This window comes from Carettochelys insculpta, chromosome 11 (genome assembly GCF_033958435.1).
Source record: "Carettochelys insculpta isolate YL-2023 chromosome 11, ASM3395843v1, whole genome shotgun sequence".
Taxonomy (NCBI): Eukaryota; Metazoa; Chordata; order Testudines; family Carettochelyidae; genus Carettochelys; species Carettochelys insculpta.
In genome coordinates this window covers 19,250,346-19,275,377 of record NC_134147.1, presented here as the reverse complement: position 1 = coordinate 19,275,377, position 25,032 = coordinate 19,250,346, and the positions used below count along the sequence as shown (strand labels likewise).

Genomic DNA, 25,032 nt, shown 5'->3' with positions numbered 1-25,032 from the left:
GATCGGAATAGCGCCCTACTTCGACGTTCAACGTCGAAGTAGGGACCGTGTAGACGATCCGCGTCCCGCAACGTCGAAATTGCCGGGTCCTCCATGGCGGCCATCAGCTGGGGGGTTGAGAGATGCTCTCTCTCCAGCCCCTGCGGGGCTCTATGGTCACCGTGGGCAGCAGCCCTTAGCCCAGGGCTTCTGGCTGCTGCTGCGGCAGCTGGGGATCCATGCTGCAGGCACAGGGTCTGCAACCAGTTGTAGGCTCTGTGTGTCTTGTGTTGTATAGTGCAACTGTGTCTGGGAGGGGCCCTTTAAGGGAGCGGCTTGCTGTTGAGTCCGCCCTGTGACCCTGTCTGCAGCTGTGCCTGGCACCCTTATTTCGATGTGTGCTACTTTGGCATGTAGACGTTCCCTCGCAGCGCCTATTTTGATGTGGTGCTGCGCAACGTCGAAGTTGAACATCGACATTGCCAGCCCTGGAGGACGTGTAGACGTTATTCATCGAAATAGCCTATTTCGATGTTGCTACATCGAAATAAGCTATTTCGATGTAGGCTTCACGTGTAGACATAGCCCATATGTGTGAGATGTCCATGGGTGACGTAATGGTGTGTATATGAATGTGGGGGGGGTGCCTTGTGTGTGTGGGCCTCCAGCAATACCACACTGACATACCCCCTGCCACGTGCGCACCACTTGCGTGACTGTGGAGGGCGTGTGCCACAACCTCAGCATGGCAACCCCACCGCTACGAAAGAACGCGTGATCCCTCCTGTAGCATCCGGCGCCCCCACCTTTCATGTATTAGCCACGAGGGAAGGTAAGCAGGAGATTTGCCAGAATCATACAGGGCTTTGCCCTCCGAGACTTAATTAACTGGACGTGCTCATTAGTGCCCCTCTGTGCTGCAGATGGGCTCTGCAATTAGCTGCCCCTCCCAGTGGCCCTCACTGAGAGCGGCCACAGTTGATTGCATTTTGCCTGCAGCTGCCCAGGGCTTAGGAGATACAAACTTCTGGGCTTGGCTGGAGAATTTCCCTGCCCTGCATCTGCAGTCCTGTTGAATCCAGCTGGGGGTCTCCTCTCCTGGCAGATCTCAGGAGGCAGCAATGTTAACGTCCCAGAAACAACACCCTGGAACTGCTGCTATAGTGACTTGCTGGTACCTTTTGCTGCAAGGGGCCAAATTCTGGGTAGATGGACCCTTCAGTGGGAGCTGGGAGCAAATGATACCGAATTGGCTGGGCAACTGGTCTGACTGGAGTGGCCGGGGAGGGGATCTCTGGTTGGATCCAGGATGATAAATCTCACGTGCTTAACTGTAATAATGACAATAACAAACGAGCTTCCATGGAAAAAGTTTGTAGCCCTGGGAGCCAGGACTGCTGGGTTCTGTAGCTGGCTGTTAGAGGGGAGTGGGGTCCAGTGGTTGGAACAGGGGACTCTAGGAGCCAGGACTCCTGGGTTCGGTAGCTGGCTCTGGAAGAGGAGTGTGGTGTAGTGACTGGAGGGGAGGGAGGCTGGGTTCTTACATACAATGGGACGGAGGAAGGATGGAGCTGGTGGAGGACTGAGCCCTGTGCAATTTCTTAAGCTCCGAAGCAGGTGAGATCAGCCCAGCCCAACCCTCCAGCCTCTGCTGTAAATGCAGAAATGTCAAAGCCACCAAAGGGCACAGAATGCCAGCCTGCTTGCTGCTCACCTCCCCACATGTGTAGTAAGAGGAGCACAGCCCAGACACCAGGGTGCGGGAGCCACTGGGCTCAATATGGCACCCAATGGGGTATCTCCCAGGGTCCACATGGTGGGCCCACCCATCTCCAGTCTAGCTCCAGAGAGAACTGGGAGGTAAAGCGAGATTGGAAGCGAGCTGGGGTGTTACCCAGGTGAAACAACCTTTCCCTCTGATTCTCAGCCATGTTCTACACAGAAAATTTTCAGGAATTGGTTGAAAAAATCAAAAATAAATTTCTGAAACCTTGAATCTTATGGCTTACTTGACTTAAACCCTTGCACTCCACATGGAGCACAGGTCATCTGCAGGTCTCCTCCATTTCACCCTGCCATGGGAGACATCTTCTAGCTGACCCCAAGAGTACCCCAGTTGTTGGCCTTCAAATTCGCTAGATCCTCTTCCCATTGGGCAAGGTCATCCTCTTTTGTAATTTCCTTGTGGGTTCCATGTGAGATTTGGACAGACTGTTCTGGGTGATGGTTTTCTGACCATGGTGGCCATCCCCACATTCTTCTCTTGATTTGAGTGTCAAGTGGTTCTTGTCCTGCTCTCTTCCAAAGCTCCTCGTTTGTGATCAAGTCTTGCCATTGGATGTGAAGGATATACCTCGGGCATCTGTTTATGAAAGTCTGTAGCTTGCGATCTGAAGACTTTTTAGTACACCAGGTCTTGCATGTGTACCAGACCACACCCTTCACGTTTTTGTTGAAGATCTGCAGTTTCATCTTATGCCTGTCTCTATTTATCACATCAGTGTGTGTGTCACTGTCACACCCAGAAGCCCCTGCCATGCGTGCACCAGGCCTCATTGCATTAGGTACTGTACAAACACAGAGCAGAGGGATCCTGGCCCAGTTATTTTCCAATCTAAGCATGAGACAAGGAACAACAGCTGGATAGAATGGGGAGTAAAAGGAAATGATAAACTCTAGATCTGATTGAAATGGTTCTCGTGGTACATACTTTCATTCTGAAAATACCAAAGTATTAATTGCTTCACATTTGTCAGTGGAAAAAATCAGTGCTTTGTTTTCCCATGAGCGTTTTGCAGATCATGACATGATAAAATCTCCTTTATGAACAGGAAACATTTGACCATATAGGAAGAATGTTTGTCCAGAGCATCACCGCATGTTACATTTCCACGTTCGTGTTCTGACCCAGGAAAAACGTTGGAACTTCCCAGAGTTCCAAGTTCTGACAAGGGCTTTAATTGGAGACCAAAAAAAAAAAAAAATGCAACTCAACCACCCTGGAAATGGTGGAGGAAAAGAGAATGTTTTCTTTGATTGTTACTGACACGCATTGAACTTTGCCTACAAGTATTACACCTTATTCCTAGCCCTGCAGCAGGCTTGGGTGGGGCTTGTGGGCTAGAGCAGAGGAGGCTGAGAATCAAGATTTCTCCAAGGCTCTACTTCAAGCTTTTAGAGAAGTGAAGCTGGGAGCCAGAACTCCTGGGATCCATCCCTGCCCCATAGCAGGGAGCGTGGAATACTGCCACACATGGTCACCGGACTTGGGCCAGAGGGCAGAGCGCCCCCTGCTGAGCCCCACACTCTACAGCATCCTGCCACCTAGCAATGTACTCCCTCAGTGAGCTAGAGCACAGCGCCCCCTGCTGAGCCCCACCTGCTACAGCACCCTGCCACCCAGCACTGTACAGTACGCCCTCAGTGAGCTCGGGGCACAGCGCCCCCTGCTGAGCCCCACCTGCTACAGCACCCTGCCACCCAGCACTGTACAGTACGCCCTCAGTGAGCTCGGAGCACAGCGCCCCCTGCTGAGCCCCACATGCTACAGCACCCTGCCACCCAGCACTGTACAGTACTCCCTCAGTGAGCTCCCAGAGCACAGCGCCCCCTGCTGAGCCCCACCGCACAGAGCAGTTGACGATCAGGCCACAAGAGCCAGCAAACCCAAGCTTACAAGCCTCATGTTTAGGCCCTGCCCCAGCGCCTGAAAACTGGGAAACTGACATGGCGACAGGGAGCACTGGAAGCCCCTGATCCCCTCCCCAGATCCGAATGCTCTCCCGGGACCCTCAGTCCCAAATTGCTGAGCCAGCGCTGATTCCACTTTGCATCCCAAGTCTTTCGTGCTCACTGCCCTTTGTAGCCCATCTCTGGCTGCCTCCCGCCTGCCCCCTCTCTGCACACAGCTCCGCCCTGGCCTGGCTTCCCCTTTGGAAATGGCATCTCCTAGGCAAAGGACCGGAGACGGGAACCGCCCCCCCAGGAGAGGTGCTATGGCAGGAAGGGGACCTGCCCAGGCAGCCTGGGCTGGCAGGGTGAGCAGAGACAATTCCAGTGTGCCAGACTCCCGAAGGTGTAAACTGGCCCAAGTTCTATTGGCAACCATGGGGCCAGCTCCCCAACGGGTGTAAACTGGCTCCACTGACATCGATAGACTGGGCCATTTGCATCAGCTGGAGATCAGTCCCTAAAATATTTCGCCATTCTGGCCCAGTGGAGGGCAGGGTCTGGCCCAGGCCTTTCCATGCTAAGCAGTGCAAATTGAGGGGTTGCAGGGAGTGGGTCAGGGCTCATCTGGGGGCAGTCGCCCCTCACAGTCCAGGCTATCGCCCCCTCCAGCAAGCAGGGACACTGTGCTGCAGATCACCGTGTGCCATGAAGACCTGGGCTCCTGGCAGCTAAGAAATACATTGGGGCTGGGGAATAGAGTCCTGGGAGGGGAGTGAGAGCTAATGGTTAGGGCAGATGTGGGCCTCAGGACTCCTGGTTTCATTCAGGGAGAGCAGAGGGGTGCGGGGAGCCAGAGGCAGGGTCGGCTGCAGGGCCTGTGGTTGCGAGGCACTGGGCATGGGCCCATAAGGGTCTGTCCCTCCCTGGCACAGCCTAGCACCCAGTTACATGCCTGGCTCTGGGCAGCCCAGACCCCTGCTTCACGGAGCACAGGAGCCCTAATTGTCTGTGATGAGATTGCAGTGGGATTAATCCCTCACTGACAGATGGCTCCGGCGTCCAGTCCCTTATGTAAGGGCTAAGGGGAGAAGTGGATTACCACGCTATCCCATTGCACTGCCCTTCAGATGGGATTAGGGGCTTCATTATACCGAGCAGGCGGCCTAATCAGATGCTCCTGGCTGAGCTGTAGGTGGACGGCTGCTCTAGCGGGTGCCGGGCTGGAGGAAGAGCCATTCCCAGGGGGATTCTGGACAATTTTAGGGCAAACTGTGATCTGATCATAGTACACTGTCGACAATGCCCAAGCCCAGTCAGTTCATCCCAGCACTGGCCATCTGGAAAAGAGGGGGGGCAGTGGTTAGAGCAGGGGGGCTGGATGCCAGGTCTCCTGGGTTCCCTCCCAAGCCGCAGGAGGGCAGTGATGCCCAGTGGTTAGAGCAGAGGGGCTGGATGCCAGGTGTCTTGGGTTCCCTTTCCAGCTGCAGGAGGGCAGTGAGGCGCGGTGGATGAGAACAGTACCAGCTGGAGGTGTTAGTCCCACTTCTGGGATGGTTGTGGGGTCTAATGATTATCACACTGGCCTCAGTACTGGTCAGCGTGGTATGGTGGCCCCTACTGAGCCCCTCTCTGCTCCGTGAAGCACTGGGGTCTGTGCTCCTGCTGGGTAGGGAGGGAGAACACCCCCTCCTGAGCCCCAGTCTCTGAATCTTAATCATCCCCAGGGCTCCCTGCTGAGCATCCCATCTCCACAGTATTGGCAGGGCTGGGATGTGGCCCACACAAGGCAGGGAAGGGGGTGTGGTGCTGCTCCCGACCCCCTGTGGCTTTGCAAACCATTGCCAAGGGGCAGCCCCCGGGGGCTCGAGCTGTGTGTCTGGCTGCATCTCTCCGGCTGCTCACCCGAGGCGTCAGCCACCCCTCCAACCGAGAGCTGCGTGCGCAGGCTTATTTCCTGATCTCCTGCACACACACTCTGCTCCTGGCAGCTGTCATTCCCCATTGCCCTGGGGGACCCATTCCAGCCAGCTCTGCGGGGGGGGGCGGGGGGGGCGGGGCAGGCACGCCAAGGAGCCAGGGCAAAGGGATCCCAAAGAGCACGCCTGGCAGGAGGGCAGTGGGGTCCAGCGGTTAGAGCTGTGGGATTGGGAGTCAGGCTCAGGTGCTGCAGTGCCAGCTCAGGGCAGGGAGAGGGGCCAGTGGGTTAGAGCAGGGTGGGCTGGGAGTCAAATCTCCGAGGTGGTGTCCCACCACTGGGCTGTTTGCAGCATGGTCACCTGGGCTCTCCTTAAGGGAGCCTTGATGGTGGTCATTCAGCCTCTGTGTTAGACCCCAGACCTGCCTTGGAGACATGCCTGGGTAACTGTCCCCCAAGGTCCTCTGTGCAACCGGCCCTGGAGGTGGCTGCATCTCAGTGGCAGGTGCAGTATATTTCTGCAGGATTGTACCCCTGCTTTGCAAGGCATGCTGTGCCCCCCCCAGCTCTCTCTCTCTCTCTCATGCACACACACACACACACACACACACGCCCTGTAATGTGCCTGCAATTGCTCTGACCCCTGGTTGCTCCAGGCTCTGGGGTTCCCTGGGCATCCTGCCACCTGCACTCACCTCCTGCCAGAGGCTCTCAGGAGGAATGGCCTTTGCAGGGCTGAGCACCCCAGAAGGGCGTGAAAGGGGTTTGCATGGCCCACACAGCTCTCCCCCACACACCGACGCCTCCTGTCTTCTCCCAGGCCAGTGTGGGGCAGGGAGCGGGGCTTGTCCCCAGGGCAGGCTGAGGGAGAACGTCTCTCTCTCCTCTAGGGGCGCTGGCTCTAAGCCAGCCCTAGGGTGGGCCCAGGGCCAGGGGTGCACTAAGCTTGGTGAGCCAGCCAGCTGTTTCCCAGCGAGAGAGGGGCGGAAGGGGGTCGCTCCAGGAGACCCTGGCAGAGCTGGGGGCTGGGCCGCTTTCCCCTGCCTGCTGCTCCAGGGATTTCTGACTCCAGCAACAATTACACTCAGGCAGGGAGCAGGGCACTCAGCGCCGTGGTGCAGAGTGGAAATGACAGGCACCTCCCCCGGGGCCAGGAGCTTCCGAAAATAGCCCCTCCGTGCTGAGCCTGGCAGCCTGCTGCGGGGAGCGTGGGCACAGTTGGGCTCCAAAGCATCATCCTCCATCCCCTGCCACCCCCAAGGGCCCCCCGACCCTGCTGGCATCCCCCCACTTCCATCACCTGCTGCTCTTCCACCCTGTACCCCCCAGCGCCCCAATCCAGCCAGCAGCCAGCCCTCCTGCCCGTCCCCCCAGTGTCCCCTGCCCAACCGCCACCCAGCCCTCATCCCTCGCTGCCCCTACTGGCACCAAGCCCCGCTGGGAGCCCATGGCTGCTGTCCATCCTCCACTGTGTCCCCCTGCCAGCGTCACCTGTCCCCGGCCCCTGCTCTCTCTTGCTGCACCATTAGCCAGTCCCTGCTGGCACCAGACTCTATCCCCCTTCTCCCAGCTTCTTCCATCCCGCTGCTATCCCCAGCAGCACCCCCATGCCCCCACTGTGCTCTGACCACTAGACACCACCCGGAAGCACACATCCAGGCGGTGCCAGCACACCCAGTCCCGCACCCATCTGTGCCATGGTGCTGCCCGGGCTGCCAGCCAGCACTCATCCCCCTCGTCCTCCACCCCAGTGTCACTCCCCCCAGGGGGCTGGGAGCAGGGAAGGTGAAATATTGCTTTATGGGCCACAGGATTGAACGGTCATGAGCTAACCATGGGGACAGCCCCCTAGCCCACCTGGGCAGCCCTGCCCCACCCCACGGAGGGAGAACCTTGAATGGCTAGGCCAGGGCGGGGGCACAGTCAAGACTCCTGGGGGAGCCTTTCTATGAGGTGGTGGTTGGTGGGATAGAGGAGGTGGGCTGTGATCCAGAACGCTAGGGTAGAGCCCGGCAGATCCATGGGTGGCTGTGGCTTGTGTGTGGCTACAGATCCAGATACAAATTGTGTATCTAGAACCCTGCAAATGTGGCTATCTGCTGGGCACCTGCGGGTGTCGGCCTCTGCGGGTGTGGGAGCAGATATCCGCTTTGTACCTGCGGGTGTCGGCCTCTGCAGGTGTGGGAGCAGATATCCGCTTTGTACCTGCGGGTGTTGGCCTCTGCGGGTGTGGGAGCGGATATCCGCTTTGTACCTGCGGGTGTCGGCCTCTGCAGGTGTAGCTATCTGCGGATCATTTTTGTGATGTAGTTGCAGATACACATTTTGCATCTGCCTGGGGCTCTACTCCTGGCTCTGGGAGGAGCGTGGGGGCTAGTGGGTTAGAACAGCTGCAATGACTGACATGTGGCTGGCACCTCCATTGCCTCAAATCCCCAGCTCAGTGTGTAAATCCCTCTTGCTCAGTGAAGCTGGAAAGGGGGATTGTTTTGAAAAAATAATTATAATCGGCTTCTGCGTATTTTGATGATCCATCCAGCTGGGGGAAGTCTGCGGGCAGGGAATGGGACCGAGACAGGGTTCATTAGCTCTCATGGACTGAGACCCGTGATAGGACTGGAGGAGGCCTGGAAGGGGACTGCCAGATGGGTTAGGGTCTCTCCCCAGCTGTCATGGTGGAGGTGGATACTTGTGTTCATTCAACCAGCCAGTGCTGTCTCGGGGGGGGGTGGGGTGCCTGGGGCCTCACCCTCTAGTAGAGGGTTCATGGATGATCCCTATTAAGCAAAGAATTTAGTATCTGGCTTCTTTGTGGCAGTACAACAAAGGGATGCTCCTGGGTTCTACTTGGAGGGGAGTGAGATCTAGTGGTTAGAGCGGAAGGGCTGGGAGCCAGAGCTCCCGGGTTACATTCCCACCAATGACACCAATACCAGGGCAATGCCCTTCTCCTCAGCGCATTTCCTTTTCCCACCCTTTATCCACTTACACTGTGAGGGCTCAAGGGCAGAGACCATCTCCCCCTGTGTCTGTGCAGCACCACCACCAAGGCCTCGATCTCAGTGGGCAGCCTCTCAATTCACCTGCAATATCTGTAAGGACCTGCTCACCTTCCATGGATCATAACCTGGGACCTTCTGCCCTGAAATCTCTTAGGCTAAGAACAATATATTGGTGGCGGTAGTAGGATAGTTACCCATTTATGTTGGTCACCCCCCAGAGGCAGCAGGCAGTATTGCAACCTGGAAGCCAGCAGCAGCTCAGGAAGTCCCCAGTGGTAGTAGGCGGTACTACACTCTGCTGTGCCCACCTGTGGCATTACAGGTGGTCCGGGCCATGTCCGTATGGCTTGATGTCAGGATAACCTGTTGCCTCTCTTTGCCTTGCAGTGGACGGGTGCATTCACCGGGCTGCCGGGGAGCTGCTCAAGGAGGAATGCCGATCCCTGAGTGGGTGTGAGACAGGAGAAGCCAAGCTCAGCTGTGGATACCGGCTTCCTGCTAAATGTGAGTGTCCCCAGGCTGCAGCCTTGTGCAGGCCAGGCTGTGGCACTGTGGGTGGGTGGTGCCATGGCTGCCCTGCTGCTTTGTGCATACACTGTCCAGGGCTCAGCGCCCCAGACAATCAGAAGAGGTGGTCCCTAGAAGTGAAGGCCTGGTCCATGGTTTGAAGCCTAGTCAGGGGCTTAGCAGAGCCAGGTGTGAGTCCCTGCTTACCTCCAGGTTTCCTGGGTGATCCTGGACCAATCACTTTGCCGGTCTGTGCCTCAGTTTCCCCTCCAGGGGAGAAGGATGACAGCACTTCCTGGCCTCACAAATTCCTGTGGGGGTGTGGAGGAGAGATGGGCTTCCAGTGCTCTGACACACTGGTGGAGGTACCTAACACAGGGGGATTGGGGCCTGCTTCCATGCGATCATGGGCTGAGCTGATGAGAGGCTCCTGATGGCACTTTGCCGAGCGCAAACATGGCAGCAGGAACAGGGCACCGATGCCCAGAGCTGTGCAGTGTGTCTGCCAGGAGACTTGAGTCCCACGAGTCAGCCGGCTGCTTGTACAACCTCCACCCCTGCAAACACGGGCACACGCGGGTGCGTGCACGCTGCCACCCCTGCGGTGGGACACGGACTAAATAGACGCTCGCCTCTGTCTGCATGGCCACCCCGGCATGGCGCACCATCCCAGAGGTGCCCGCACACGCTGTCCGCAGGCTCCGGCGTGCATGCCCGCCCGCCTGGCCCGGGTTTCATCACCTGCATGCCAACAGGAATGCACGTGGAAAACAAGCTGCCTCCAGGGAATTGCCTCGTGGTGCCCCAGAGGGCTGTGGCACAAACAAAGCCCGGGCTGCCGGCTGCCATCCCTCGGGCGGTGGGGCGGGGGCTGGGCCAGCGGGGCCCCCGGCTGCAGGGGGCAGGCAGAATGCCAGCTCAGAATGGGGGTGGCGTGCTGGGAAATCCAGCTGTGGGTGAATAGTGGGGGTCTTGTGTGTGTGAGAAGCAGAGTGAGGTTGGCTGGGGGGTTGCATGTGGGTCTGTCGGACTGGGGACTCGGGCGGGGGGGTCAGGTGGTGGAGTTGCTGGGGGGGGCGGTGAGAAGCAGCACGATCCTTTTCCTGTGTTTGGGGCCCAGCCCCGCGGGGATGCACTGCAGTGAGCCAGCCAACTGCTCTGCTCGTCAGGGGAAGGCAGGGCCCAGTCATATGCCTGCCCAGGCCCTTGGGTTAGGAGCTGGGGGCTGCTGTGACCACTGGAGTCTAGCGCCCAGCCCCCTGCTCTAACCACTGGACTCCACTCCCTTCCCAGAGCTGGGCCTGAGCCCAGGAGTCCTGGCTCCTTGTTCTAAAGCCCTTCCTGGTGGGTCTTGTGAATTTGCTGCCTTCCAGTGACATCTTGTGGCAAGTAGTTCCACAGCTTATTGTGTGCACGTAAAGCAGCAAGTGCAAAGCGTGCGTGTGTGTGCACGCCTGTGTGACTGTGTGTGTGTGTGTGCATGCATGCCTGTGTGACTGTGTGTGCATGTGCGTGCACACCTGTGTGACTGTGTGTGCATGTGCATGCATGCCTGTGTGACCGTGTGTGCCTGCATGCGTGTGTGACTGTGTGTGTGCGTGCGCGCATGCCTGTGTGACTGTGTGCGTGTGTGTGCACGCCTGTGTGACTGTGTGTGTGCGTGTGCGTGCATGCCTGTGTGACTGTGCGTGTGCGTGCACACCTGTGTGACTGTGTGTGCGTGTGCGTGCATGCCTGTGTGACTGTGCGTGTGCGTGCACACCTGTGTGACTGTGTGTGCGTGTGCGTGCATGACTGTGTGTGTGCGTGTGTCTATGTGTGCATGTGTGTGCGCGTGCCTGTGTGTAAAAAGCAGGGCTGGCCCCCCAATCCTGTGTCCCTGGGGGCTGCCCTTCACTGCAATCAGAGCTCCTTTGTACAGAGAGGACCCCCCCATTAGCTGGTGACCCCCCACCCCACAGCTGCACGTCCTCCCCAGAGCAGAGGCACAGAGCGGCCCCCCCCACCCTGCTGGATGGCAGGGCAGGGAACAAGATCTGCCCTGGGAATGGGGCAGGGGAGGGGAGTTGTTCTCAGCTCCTCTCCCCACATCTCATCAGCTGCAACACAGCACGAGGCACGACTGGTGCCTGGAGAGACAGCCGTGCGCAGCGTCGGGCGCTCGGGGCTCCCCAGCAGGGCCATTGCAACGGGGGGCAGCAGGGAGAGCAGCCACCCCACTAGCCCAGCCCAGAGTGCGGGGCACATGGCCGGGAGGCAGGACGCCTGGGTTCGGTGGCCATTTACCTTGGGCAAATCCCTGTCCCAGTGTGCAGCTCTGCCTCCCCAGCCAGTCCCAGCCCTTTTGAGTGCCACTTTCAAGGTCTTCTGGACAAGGACTGGTGACCAGGATCAGGCCCCCATTGTACTGGGCGCTGCACAGACCCTGACCGGGATCAGGCCCCCATTGTACTGGGTGCTGCACAGACCCTGACCGGGATCAGGCCCCCATTGTACTGGGCGCTGCACAGACCCTGACCGGGATCAGGCCCCCATTGTACTGGGCGCTGCACAGACCCTGACCGGGATCAGGCCCCCATTGTACTGGGCGCTGCACAGACCCTGACCGGGATGTTACATGTATGATCTCACACACCCCTCTTCCCATCCCGCCCTCCCACACCTGTGCGCACTGGAAGCAGGAAGGTTATTCGGGGCAGGTAGTGAGAGAAGATGCCCCCTGGCTGCTCCCTGCAGCACAGATGCCCCTAGCACCTTGCCGGTGCAGAGAAGCCAGCACTGACAGTGACTGCACCTCCTGCTCTGCCCCCACCTGTGCCCTGCAGCTCCTTACAGCCCCCGGCCCATGTGCAGCACTGGGGAGCTCAGTCATGCAGGCCCCTGGCTGCTGGTCATTCGGTTATCAATAACACGGGCGGGGGCGGCGGACAGCACTCCATTTATCAGGCTGATATTATAGACATGGACAACAAATGCAAAGTGCTATCGACCAGGCTGTCAGGGAGAAGCATGGTGCGGGGCAGGCAGCTGTGGAAAGGGTAGGGACAGGGGAGTGGTAGGGCTGTGAGCTCACACTCAGATGCTGATCTCACACACACTGGTCTCACGGTGACCTTACATGCTGATCTCACACACATACACTGGTCTCATTGTGATCTTACATGCTGATCTCTCTCATGCACGCACACACACTGGTTTCATGGTGCTCTTGCATGCTGATCTCACACCCACTGATCTTACGGTGATCTTACGTGCTGATCTAACACACACACACACACACACACACACACACAGAGGTCTCGGTGATCTTGCATGCTGCTCTCTCTCTCTCACACACACAGAGGTTTCCTGGTGATCTTGCACACTGATCTCACACCCACGGATCTCACTGTGATCTTACACGCTGATCAAATACACACTGATCTCATGGCGATCTTGCACACTGATCTCACAGTGATCTTAAATGCTGATCTAACATGCGCACAGGTCTCCTGGTGATCTTGCATGCTGATCTCACAGTGATCTTACACACTGATCTCACACTCACACACTGATCTAATCTGTACAAATGCACTGCTCTCACACATACTGATCACTCACTGATTTTATTTTCTGATTACCAGGTATCCTAGAAACCTGTTTGTTGGGGGGAATTTCAGAATTTTCAGTTTTACAGAGAATCTTTAGTTTTTATTTTTGTGTAAAAATATAACCCTGTACAGTCGAACCCCATTTGTCCAGCTCTCTGTATTAACTGAACCACAAGCCAGCTGGGGCAATCCTGGCCTGACCATACATCAGCCTCAGCCCAGCTGCTTGGAGTTGAGTGCCCATCAGCCTCAGCTCCAACTGCCCATCAGCTTCCACCACTGCCACCTCTGCCACCAGTTCAGTTAAATCCACAGACCCCAGTAATGGCTGCTCAGCTCTGTGGGGCTCTTCTGCGTATCCAGCAAGCATTGTGTTTAACTGATACCTGTCTGTACTGTGACCTGGGGAGCTGAAGCTTCTGTGTCTCAATTAATGGTGGAAAAACACCGGTTTCTGTGTTTTTTTATTAGAAATATTTGGCTTTTTTATCATAGAAAACAAGGATCTCACACATTGATCATGCATCCCGAGCTCACTGGTCACCATGTGCAGTGGTCTCATGCACAAATGCACACTATCACTCGCACACAGCTACACTGATCACATGCTGATTTCATGCCCATACTGATCACATACTTGCACACTGCTTTCTCTCACACACCAACCTAAAACACAGATTTTACACTGACCACACCTGCTGTTCTCTCTCTCTCTCTCTCAGACACACACACACACACTCTCTGATCTCAACCACAAAGATTGCTTGCTCTCTCTCTCACACTCACACTCACACGCGCACGCGCGCACACACACACACACACACTATCTCTCTCTCTCTTTCTCTGTTCAAACCAGCTCCTGGAGAGAGCCTGCCACTTGGGATAGGACACAGAAGCTACCCCATGCTGTCACACAGAGTACTGCAGGGCATGGTTAGACCTGGGCCTGGCAGGCATGCCTTAGTGGTTAGCATATGGGCCCTGTAAATCCAGGGTGGTGAGTTCAAGTCTTGTATGGGCTTAAGCTTTAAACCAAAATAAATAATGCTGTGAGGGATGGTGACAGGCCTGGCTAAGAGGGCAGGGGACTGGACTCAATGAACTCCCAAGGTCCCTTCCAGCTCTATGTGATATGTTTCCCTTCAGTGAGGGGTGGGTACAGCCAGAGCAAAGTCCCATAAGATGCACAAATAACCTGATGGGGCCAGAAAATCACTCAAGGTGGGTGTGACCTCCCCCCAGCCAGGGGGGAAGGAGAGGGCTCTGCCATCCCCACCCCCACTGCTGCTCTGTGCCCTCCTGGCATTGCCTCACATGCAGCGTCACAGGGTCCTCCAGGCTGCCCTGGCTCTCTTCCCTCCTGAGCAGTGAGAGAAGAGTGGGGTAGTGGTTAGAGCTCCTGGCAGTATATTGCCTGTCCTGGTGAGGGGGTTGGTTCCCTGGCCTTTGGCCCCTGCACCTCCCCCTCCTCACAGCCCTTAGCAATGCCCGCCTGGCGAGCCTCTCCCTGGAATGGGATGGGATGGAATGTCCCACACAGCCCGGCTCTGCCTACAGCCAGGAGCCCTTGCTTTGTGCCCACGGGGCAGTGGGGCCCAGGACAGGGACCGGGGCTTTGCTGCAGAGCTGGCTGCAGCCTCACAACACTAGGGGGCGCTGTGCTGCAGGTGACTGGATCCCCAGCCAAACAGCCACCATGCCTCACCCCAGAGTGACCCTCACTCCCTACCTGAGTGCGCTGGGCTGGGCAGGAGCCGTACTTCAGGGGGGTTCGGACAGCCGACGCAGCAGCATGTTCCCAAAAGACCCTGCAATAGCAAAACAGCTGAGCCGCAGAGCTCCCAATAAACCCTGCTGCCAGGGGGCCCTGGACTGTCAGGGTCTGGGCAGTGCCCGGCATAACGGGGCCCTGAGCTCGGTCAGGGTCTGGGCAGCACCTGCCACAACAGGGGGTCTGATCTCGGTCACGGTCTGGGCAGCACCCACACAACGGGGCTGCACTTGCATTGGAACAACTGGCGTTTACGAAGCAGCAGGACTGGGCCCCTCGTCTGCTGCCCCAGAGCCACAGCAGGAGACCAGCCACTGGGCAGCCTGGGCTGAGACCAGAGCCAGCCCCTCACTATGAGATATGAGTCACCGCCAGTGCTCACAAGTGCTGCGGCCTGTCAGGGAGGGAGGCTGGGAGCCAGGACTCCTGGCTTCTGTGCCTGGCTGCAGGAGGGAATTGGGGGTCTCATGGTTAGAGTTGGGGGGGGGGGGTTTGGGATTCAGGACTCCTGGCTTCTGCCCAGACTGGGCAAATGTTCGGCAGGGCCCTGCATCCCTTGCCACACCCAGGAGAGCAGAGCCAGCCTGGGGCAGGCAGCGGCGGGGGAAACGGGTGGGGGTCATTGCTCTGGCCTGGGTCTGGCAGTGTGGGGGAGGGGGAATCTTGTCAAACCCTTTCCGGACCCAGCCCGGAGCTGAAGAATCCGGGGGGCCAGGTGGGCGCAGCGCGGCGGGAGAACGGACAGCTCTGACCTTTGCTGAGTTCCGGCTCGGTAGTCGCAACATATGTGTCATGAATATAAAACAGAATGGGGGGGGGGTCCAGTCCCCAGCACCTCCTGCACCCCAGCAACAAACCAGCCCCCCCCCAGCACTTACGCACTGCGCTGCCAGGGCCCTGTTGTCAGCGTTGTAGTTCAGTTCAGTTGGTTGGTCGTCAGCGTTCAGGGCTGGCCTAGCGAGTGGGGACTGAGGGGCAGTGACAGAGCTGGGGGAGCCCAGGGCTGGGCTAGCTGCAGGGAAGGGCTCTCTGGGTGATCAGTGACGGAAGCAGCTGGGCTGTGGGGAGACGGCGCCTTGATGCCCAGTGTGCAGTGCAGTGTGTGTGAATGTCCCGATCCTGCCCTCGGCCCCAAACAGCGCCCCACCACCCTTGTCCTCCGTGGAAGTAGGTGACAGGCATGTGACGGGCCTGGGAGGTTCCCCTGAAGGGAGTCATTAATGACCACCGCCCCTGCCCCAAGCCAGGCAGCATGGGCTGGCCGGACGGCTGCGGGTGCAGCAGGGCTGCCGGCAGCTGTGGGGCCCTGCCCTTGGGGGGAACAGGGCAGCGGCGGTTTGGGGGGGGGGGGGTGCAGCTCGGCAGAGGCTTTGCTGACGGTTCCAGAAAGTCTTCATGTGCGCTTTGGGTTGAACTGAAGTTGAAACTGGCGGAAATTTCAGCCAATGGGGAACTGGTTTGTTCCTCTCCCCTCTGGCGCTTGGCAGTGCTGAGCGGGGGCGTCATGTGGCAGCATATCCGCAGGCCTGATTAACTCTTCTGGGGGGCCATGAGATTTCGTGGCTTGGGGGGGGGGGGGTGTCAAAATTTAAGGAACCAGTGTGTGGGAGGGGGCTGGAGGGTGAGTGAGTGTTGGGGGGTGAGGGCTCTGACTGGAGATGCAGGCTCTGGGGTGCGGCTGGAGATGAGGCATTTGGGGTGCAGGAGGCTCCAGGCTGGGCCAAGGGATTTGGCGTGTGGGAGGAGGCTCAGGGCAGGAGGTTGGCTGGGGCAGCCAGGAACACGTCACACAGGGGCTGTAGGGGCTGCAGCCCAGCACCCCAGGCTCAGGGGATCCCACGCAGCAGCACCTTTCTGAATCTGGCCCTGCATGTGCGACTGCTTGGAAAGGGCCATCTGCTGCCAAGGCCCCAGGCAGTGCAGTCCCAGGTCTCGCAGCTTCATCGGGGCCTGGCAAGAGCCCCACGAGCTCGGGGGGCCATTCCCTCTTCCCAAACCTGCCTTTCCAGCAGCAGGAAGCATTCCTCCCAGCGCTCACGTCTGCCCTGGTGGGGTACTGGGCAGCTGTGTGTGAGACCAGGGAGCTCTGTGACACTGGGTGCTCGCTGAGGGCGGGTGGAGAAGGGGCCGGGACTGAGGGGTCACCCCAAAACCAGACACCTGGGACATATAGGGGAGAGAGAGAGAGCGGGTCAGACAGAGAGGCGTGAGGGGTGGAAAGGGTAGATAGGGGTGTTGGGGATGTAGAAGAAGGAAGGGATTGATAGGGTGCCGGAGATGGAGGAAGGGAGGGATCAATGGCGGGGGGGTGTAGGGAAAGCAGGAGGGGAGAGAGGGATGGCAGGAGGGAAGGATGGGGTTGTATGGGGATGGAGGGATAGAGGGGCATCTGGGGCGGGATGCAGGGAGGAGCCTGGAAAAGCCCCTTACAACCATCCCTTGCCTGGCCCAGATTTCACTGTCTCCACACTGGTCTCCCTGCCCCTTGGCTCCAGGGCATCGGGCTCAGTCCCAAAAGCCGCCACCAGGGCAGCGGCTGACTGGAAAACGTCCAGGCGCTGCGGGGCTCAGCAGGGGCCTCTCCCCTCCCAAGCGGTGGGGCCCTCGGCGGTGCTGTACTGCAGGGAGAGGGCTCAACAGGGGGCGCTCTTGGTCCACCCCCCCAGTCCAGCTCTAGGGGGCGCTGTGCCGCAGAGCAGGGCGAGGGGGCCTTGCCAGCTCTCATCCCGGCCCCCCCCCCCGCAGACGTCATTCACACCGTGGGCCCCATTGCCCGGGGGGAGCCCAGCGCCGCCCAGGAGAAGGAGCTGGAGAACTGCTACAAGAACAGCCTGAAACTGGCCGTGGAGAACAAACTCCGCACAGTGGTGAGACCCCGGGGGGGGGGGCTCAGCGGGGCCGGGGTTTGCTGGGGCGGTGGGGGGGGGGTCGCGCTGCTGCAGGGACAGGCGGTGTTTGCAAAAAGGGAAGAGGGGGCAGGGAGCGGTGATGCAGGTTGGGAGGGGGCTGTGTGGGTCGGGCAGTGGGGGGGGGGGGCTGCTATGGGGGACAGGGTCTGGGGGTGGGGGCAGCCGTCGCTCTCACCCCATTTCTCTTCCCAGGCCTTTCCCTGTCTCTCCACGGGTGTGTTCGGTGAGTATGGGGGCTGGGCTGGGCCCTGAGCCCCTCTGCCTGCCCGGCTGGCTCCAGGCCCTGGCTCTGATCCCTGCTGCTCTGCCCCAGGCTACCCCAGCGATGCTGCGGCTGAGGTTGTCCTGAGGACGCTGCGGGAGTGGCTGGAGGTGAACAAGGAGAAGGTGAGGGGATGCCTGGACACCCCTGCTGCGTGGGGCAGGTTCACGAGCACCTCGCTGCCGGTGGGAGCACGGGGGGGGGGGGCGCGGGGGGGGGAACAGCTCTATGCCCACGTGGGTGTGAAGGCACGGACGCATTGTGCACGGGTGGGAGCAGTCACACCGGGGTGTGTGAGTGTGCATGTGGGTGTTTGTGAGCATGGCCATGGCCGTGCTCACACCATTGTGACCTGCGGGGGGGGGGGGGGGGGGGCGGGTGATGACAGGGAGAGTTGGCTCTTTAAGCCAAGTGCCCAGACCTGCAGTTCTCAACTCTGCAACCCTTGAGCTCCCCCCGCGTGCCCCCAGACGCCAGGGTCCATCCCCCACACTGACCCCCATCCCTGCTCACACCCGCAGGTGGACCGGCTGGTGATCTGTGTCTTCCAGGAGAAGGATGAGGAGATTTACAAGGAGAAGCTGCCCTTCTACTTCCCCTTTGGTAGGGCCCTCCAGACCTCCACCCCTCTCCTTCCCCATTGGTACGGACCCCCAGATCCCCACCCCTCTACTTCCCCATTGGTATGGTCCCCCCCCCAGGTCCCCACCCCCCCCACTTCCCCATTAGTATAGGCCTGCAGACTTCCGTCCATCTGCTTCCCCATCCCCGCTCCAAAACTCTCGCCTGTCTACATCCTCATTGTATGTTCCCCATAGACCCTCCCTGCTTTAGTCCTACCAGCCCCTGGCCTCCAACCCATCAACTTCACCATTGGTTCACCCCTCTGATTCTGACCCCTAGGCCTCTCTCCAGTCTCCCACTTCTCTACTCCCCATTGGTGCAGCTCCTCTGCCCCAGAGTTGCCCCCACTTGCCCCCAGTCTTCTCACCAGTCCTTTGGGGCTCTCCTTTGGCTCCCCTTAGCCTGCAGGCCCCTCTCAGCCAGCTTAAGCCCATAAGGCAGCCATGCTAAGTGAGCAATGGTCCATCTAGCACCAGATCCTGTCTGGGACAGTGTCCAATGCCAGGTGTCCAGAGGGACTGAACAGAACAAGGTAATTGATCAAGTGATTCCCTCCCGTCGGCCAGGCCCAGCTTCTGACAGTGCAAGGTTTAAGACTGGCGGAGCCTGGGGTCGTGTTACGGACCAGCTTGGCTAATAGCCAGTGGTGGGCCTGTCCTACGTGGATTTACCTCATTCTTTTGGAACCCGGGGAGATTTTTGGCTTTCATAACATCCCCTGGCAACGCCTGCCTCAGGCCAACTGTGTGTGGTGTGAAGCAACCCTTCCTAAGGTTTCTTCTAAACCAGCTGCCTGTTTGTTCCGCCAGGGGCCCTGGTGGTTGTGTAATGGGAGGGATAAATAACCCTGCCTTATGCAGTTTCTCTACCTCCATCATGATTTTATAGACCTTGGTCCTTTCCCATCCTTGCTCAGCTCTTCTCCAAGCTGCACATTCCCAGACTTGTTAGTCTCATACAGAAGCCGTTCCCGCCCCCCGCCCCCCCCAATCATTTTTGTTGCCCTTCTCTGTGCTTTCTCCAATTCCCGTGTATCTTTTTGGAGCAGGGGCAGCTGGATCTGCACACAGCACTTACGCTTCTGTGTGATATTCTCTGTCTTATCTTCTGTCCCTTCCCTGTCGAGTCCCAGCATGCTGTTCACGCTTTGACTGCTGCTGCAGCTGAACCCAGGGAACGAGCCACAATGAGTGCAGACAGTTTCTTTAGATCCCGTCAGGGTGTGGGGATTATGGTTTCCAATGTGCCTTGTTTTGCATTTGTCAACACTGACCTTCACCTGTGGCGGAGTGACCCAGGCGCCTGGCTTTTGGCGGGGGCAGGGGAGACAGCTCCCTTTGTACCTCTTCACCATCTGCTTGAGACATAACTGTCTGGAGGCGTTTTGTGACACCTGCAGCTTTTGCCACCTCACTGGTCACCCCTTTCTCCTAATCATTCAGGAATGTGCTGACCAACCTGGTCCCCGCACAGACTCTGGCAGGAACCTGCTATTTCCTCTCTCTGGTGTGAAAAGTGATCAATGATTCCTGCCCATTGCGTCCCAGCTTATAATCAGTTACTGTTCCCTCAGTGCATTGACTTTGTAACCCCCAGGGTTGTGAGCTCAGTCCTTTGGGGCAGGGGGGGGGAGGGGCTGTCAAGGGTCTGGGGCAGGTGAGATGGGGGGGGGAAAAAAAAAAAAAAAAAAGGTCTCTCCTGGCTGGTGATAGGGCCTGCCATGAGGGCAGGAGACGTGACCTGATGCCTGCTCAAGGTCCCTTCCAGCTCTATATCTCCATGTTACCAGGGGCCCTTCCTGTTTATGCCCTGCATGCTTACCACTGCCCCCCCCCCCCACAAGGGACCCTGCGCCTGGCTGCCCAGGGCCCCAAACCCCTTTCCTGAGCCTGCCCCCTCAGTCCCCCCAACACCCTCCCAAGCCCAAAGCTCTTCCCTAGGCCCCCCCCCCCACCCCCGCCTCAGAGCCCTTCCCTTCCCATGGGAACAGCCCCCTGCCCTTCACAGACAGTGATGGATCCTGGGCGCAGACCACCAATGGGGGGGGCGGGAAATGGGACAAAGAGGTCAGTTGTCCCTGGGGCCTGGTGATTGCAAGGGGCCCAGGGCTCCTGGTCACTCTCACCGCAGAGGTTGCAGCTGGAGCCCCTGGCCACTTAAGTCACCATCAGAATGTGCCAGGCAGCAGTATGGGCTGAGGAGGGGCATTGTAGCCCAATCGGGGCAGCATGGAGGACTGGCTGCCCTCAGCCCCGCCCCCTTCTGCCTGATGCTCTGCCCATACCTGGGGTGCAGCCCCATCTCCCACACATTGCCCAGGGACCAGGATCTCCTTTCTCCCCCCAACCCCACTGGGCAGTGAATGTATTTGGGAGGCGGGGGGGGAATGCCCTGGATTCACCCTCTCCCTTTTCTCCTTTCTAGCGTGATCCTGACCTGATGGGTAAGCACAGCTCAGCACCGTGTGCAGTGGGGGGGGGGCAGGCCCTGCGTGATGCAGAGGGGCCGCTTCTAAGCCCAGACCCTCCCACTCACTAACCCCAGCACAACAGCTGGGCTAGTAGGGAGGCCATGCCTTGAGACTGGGGCGGGGGCATTAACCAAGCTGGAAAAGGTGGGGCGGCATGGGTCAGGATTGGGGGAGGGGGTACTGGCAGAGATAGTATAACGGGGGCGGGGGGGGAAGGTGCACAGGAAGAGCTGTGATAAGGGGCGGGCCAGCAGCAAAGCTGGGGTTGGGACTGAGGGACACCAGCAGAGCTGGGACAGGACGCTCAGGGCCAGACTAGTGGGGGGGGGGGCTGCAGGTTGGAGGAATTGAGGCACTGGTCCTATGGCCAGTGGGGGTGGGGTTTAAGTACTGCCCCCCCCATGCGCTAGCCCTCCGGCATGCCTGCGCCTGGCCTGTTGCCCCGACACCCCTGGCTGCACTGCTCTGACCCTGCATCTTTCTTCCCCACAGACGATGCCAAGGGGCTGGCAGCCCAGCCCTGAGGTGGCCCTGCCAGGCAAGGAGGAGGCCAGAGATGCTGCCTGCCCCCCCCCCCCGTCGCTGCTGATTTGCCCCCAACCCCCACATTATTGGCTATGGGGGGCCAAAAGACACCCTCCCCTGCGCGCGCGCGCACACACACACACACAAGTACCTTAATCCCCACGCCCCCCCCCGCCCCCGGCTGCCCATGTGAACTGCCCTTCACCTCCTGCCAGCTAATAAAGTCCTTAGATTTGAATTGCCCTATGGCTGCTGCTTCCTTGTGGGGTAGTGGGGGCGGGGGGGGGGGCTGTTCCATGGCCCCTGGCTGGGTGCATCCAGGGAGTGGGGAGCAGGATGGGTGGTTCTGATGCTGTCCAGCAGGGGGCGTAGGGGCAGAGCTAGGCTCGTTCTCTCCAGCAGGGGGCAGCAGAGTCAGCCACAACATGGGGGAAGGGGTTGGACAGTTCAGGGGCACACGCCTTCCCCCCCCCCAAGCCCAAAAACACCTCGTTTTGTGTGGGGGGGGTGTGTGCACTAAATGCCCTCGCACCAGCACCATTTGGTGTTTAGAGGGGCAGGGTCCTTGGGCCCCACTTCCAGCCCCCCCGCAACCCCGGGTAGGTGAGATGCAGCCACACAGGTGTGGAAGATTGGGGGCGGGGGGGAAGCAGGTGTCTTTGAAAGGCTTCTCCAGGCAGGCTGACAGGCTGTGGCTGCAGGACGTGACGGGGGTCGGGGGGACGCGGGGAGCTGGGCTGCTAGGAAGGGCTGGCAAGTGGCTAGCTGGTAATGCCGGGTTCCCAGACCACAGGAGTCCGTCCTGCTGGTCCAATCACCAGCCCTTTGTCGCCAGCTAGAACCAGGTCTGGGCCCAGCTGGCCCCAAGACGCCAGCGGCCCAGGAAGGGGCTGGCTGGTCCCTCCTCAGTGGGTGTATTTACCCCCACCCCCACCCCGGCGGGCCTGTCTCACTGCTGGGGCAGTTGGCTGGAATTCAGAGGGGGCTGGAGCCTGGTTAGCAACCGGGACGCCTGGGTTCTGGATCTAGCAGCTGGGGATGGTGGGCTGGAAACCAGGATTCCTGGCTGGACACCAGCGGGGCAGGGGGGCGGGGGTGTTACACTGGGGCTTGCATGGCCTGGTAAAAGCCCACAGCTCCCCTTAAATGCTGCCCCAGGTGTAGCTGTGCCCCCGCTGGGTGGACGGGGGTGGCGGCAGCCGATGTGCTGACATGCTCTCAGGGCAGTGGGGGGGGGGGTAAATGACTGTCTCTGGCACAAGGCTGGTGGTGCAGCTGTTTTAATTAATTTCCTTCATGCTCCCTGGGGCGGGGGGGGGGGGTTGCAGCCCCATTGCTCTGTCACACCTGGCTGGAGCAGGAGACAAAGGCAGCAGCGCAGGCTGTTGGGTAGCATACAGATTAGCCCGGTTAGCAATCACAGATGCCTGGACTGGGCTGAGCTAGGGGAGGGGGCGCTGTGGGTCAGGAGAGAACAGTAGGGAGGAAGGGGCGCAGCTGTGGGTTCGGCGTGAGCGGCATGACAGTGCTGTAGAGGCCAAGCAGGGTCTACTGGAAATGAGTGAGGAACACCAGTGAAATTGGGGGGAGCTTGTGTTGGACCAGTGGGTTGAGCGAGGAGTGAGAGTAAACCTGTAGGGATGGAGTGGTGTCTGGATGTGGGGCTCCCTGCAGCAGGGAGCCAGCTAGCGGCACACTCTGGAAATGGGGGATCCAGTGGCTAGGGGAAGGTGGGGGCGGGGGCAGAGACCAGCTGTAAAAGCCTTTTCTGCCCAGTGAAGTGTCTACCAAGGGAGGAATTGGCTGGCCCAGGGTTGAGCCAGTGCGTTCCCCTCTTCCCTTTCTCTGCACCACTTGTGATGTTTACAGACCTCCAGCCTATCCACCTTGGTGTCATTTTTTTAAGCTGAACCATCAGTCTTTTGATTTCTCCTCCCATGGAAGTCGTTCCAGCCCCAGATAACTTTTGTTGCTTTTCTCCGTACTGGTTCCAATTCTAATATCTTTTTGAGCTGGAGCGACCAGACCTGCTAGCAGTGTCCAAGGTGTGGATTTATGTAGGCGGCCTATGACACTTTTACCGTCAGTCTCTTTTGGAACAGTTCCTAACATTATTAGCATTCTTTACCACTGTTGCACATTGACCAGCTGTGACTTGTTCTTAAAAACATCACCAAGATCTCTGGGGTGGTAACACCTAATTTCAACGCCATCGTTTTGTACGTCTCCTTGGGGGTGCTGTTTTCCAACGTTCATTCCTTTGCAGCTATCAAAAACCTCCACGTGGGGCAGGTCTGCCTATTTGCTACTGAAACAGAACGCCTCAGGTGTAGGAATGTCCTTCAGATCCTCTGCAGCAAAGACATCATTAAGCTTCTCCGCAACAGCTTCATTTTCATCACGGGCTCCTTTAGCAACGTGATCCTCCAAGGCCCTCGCGGGTTGGCGGGCTTCCGGCTTCTGAGGTGCTTAAAACTTTTTTAGCATTTGTTGGCTGGGTCGTTTCCTAGCCGCTCTCCTGCCGAATTACACTTTTACTCTTGACCTGCCAGAGTTTGTTCCTTTCTATTTTCCTCACTTGGCTTTGACTTCCAGTTTTCAAAGGCAGCTTCTTTCCTCTAACTGCCTCCTACGCTGCTGTTTCGCTAGGGTGGCGTTTTTGAATCCCTTGGTGGAAGCCCATCTTGTATAGAACCCATTTCACACCCCTTACTTCTGCACGCACCCGGGAGCCTGTCCTTCCCTTGACCTGTTTGGGACTGGTGGGGAGGATGAGCTCTATGGAATGCGTTAATGAACTGTTTGGAGTTGGGGATCCAGCTCCCTTGTACCTGTTTTATCCGTGCTGATAACGGTTTCTCGTTGGAAACAACTTACGATTCTCTAACTAATTGCCTCTGACACTGGGCTTGTTTGTGTAAGGGTATAAAATTAACTAGAGTTAGCTGCATCAAGCAGCCTTGCTGGACCTGGTTTTACTCGTGTCCACTTGGCTGATCTGTTGCCTTATTGAACGCAATACAGCTGAATGTTAGCCGCCTAAACTCAGAAAAGTCTTGTGCTTTAACACCTTACTGAGTTCAGCTTTGGGTGGCCACGATGACACTTACAGTTTGAGCTTCTGTGATGGTGTTTCTAAGTAGATTCCATGCAGTTTGCAGACACTGTTTGTGAGACTGTTCCTTTTAATTGCTATTTGACTAGCTTACTGGTGAGGGGCCCCCTTTTCTGACATTCGATGCTTCTGGGGTGGGATTCTTAGAGCAAAAAAATCAACTCCCATGTTAATTCAATCACCTCATGCTCAGGAGTACCAAGCAGGTCAGCTGTAGTCATCTCTTGGACCAGAGCCCATGCACTATTCAGGATTGGACCAAGAATTGCCTCTTCCCTTGTGGGGCACCAGACAAGGTGTTGCAAGAAGCAGCCATAAATGGCAGCTAGAAATTGGCTTGCTGTCTCCCATGCCAAGGTGATGTGTTTGCAGTCAGTAGGAAGACCGCTGAAGTCCCATTTTGTAAAGCCTCCCGTTTGCCTAAGCATTATGCAACCCCCTCGCCCTCCTGGACAGGATTAGATTCTTACTCTTGTATTTCAAACATGGACATCCCACACACAGCGATTCCCTGGTCAGCTTGATTGAAGACCACCACCTTGTCAGGCTGATTAACACGATGCTACTCCCTCACTGGCACAACCTACTGGGTCACTTTCCCACTCTAGCAGTAGTGTCCCAGTAATTATCTTTTCTCCACATTGCTGTGACGTCTGTTACAGCTGGATCCTCACTTCATATGAGGCGCTGT

The 25,032-nt window shown here is 58.2% G+C and overlaps 1 protein-coding gene across 2 annotated transcripts in view; it reads left to right on the top strand.

The window, feature by feature from the left end:
* MACROD1 (mono-ADP ribosylhydrolase 1) overlaps window positions 1-21,418 on the top strand; it is a 215,355-nt gene extending 193,937 nt beyond the window's left edge. The window contains exons 5-11 of one of the 2 annotated variants that reach the window (XM_075005194.1): window positions 8,956-9,072; window positions 17,182-17,303; window positions 17,538-17,568; window positions 17,659-17,732; window positions 18,129-18,250; window positions 20,656-20,674; window positions 21,194-21,418. In XM_075005194.1, the coding sequence (XP_074861295.1) occupies window positions 8,956-9,072; window positions 17,182-17,303; window positions 17,538-17,568; window positions 17,659-17,732; window positions 18,129-18,250; window positions 20,656-20,671 (482 nt within the window). In that variant the 3' untranslated portion in view covers window positions 20,672-20,674; window positions 21,194-21,418. The remainder of the gene's footprint in view (window positions 1-8,955; window positions 9,073-17,181; window positions 17,304-17,537; window positions 17,569-17,658; window positions 17,733-18,128; window positions 18,251-20,655; window positions 20,675-21,193) is intronic. The other variant, XM_075005195.1, reaches the window with a different exon arrangement.
* The last annotated feature ends 3,614 nt before the right edge of the window (window positions 21,419-25,032 follow it).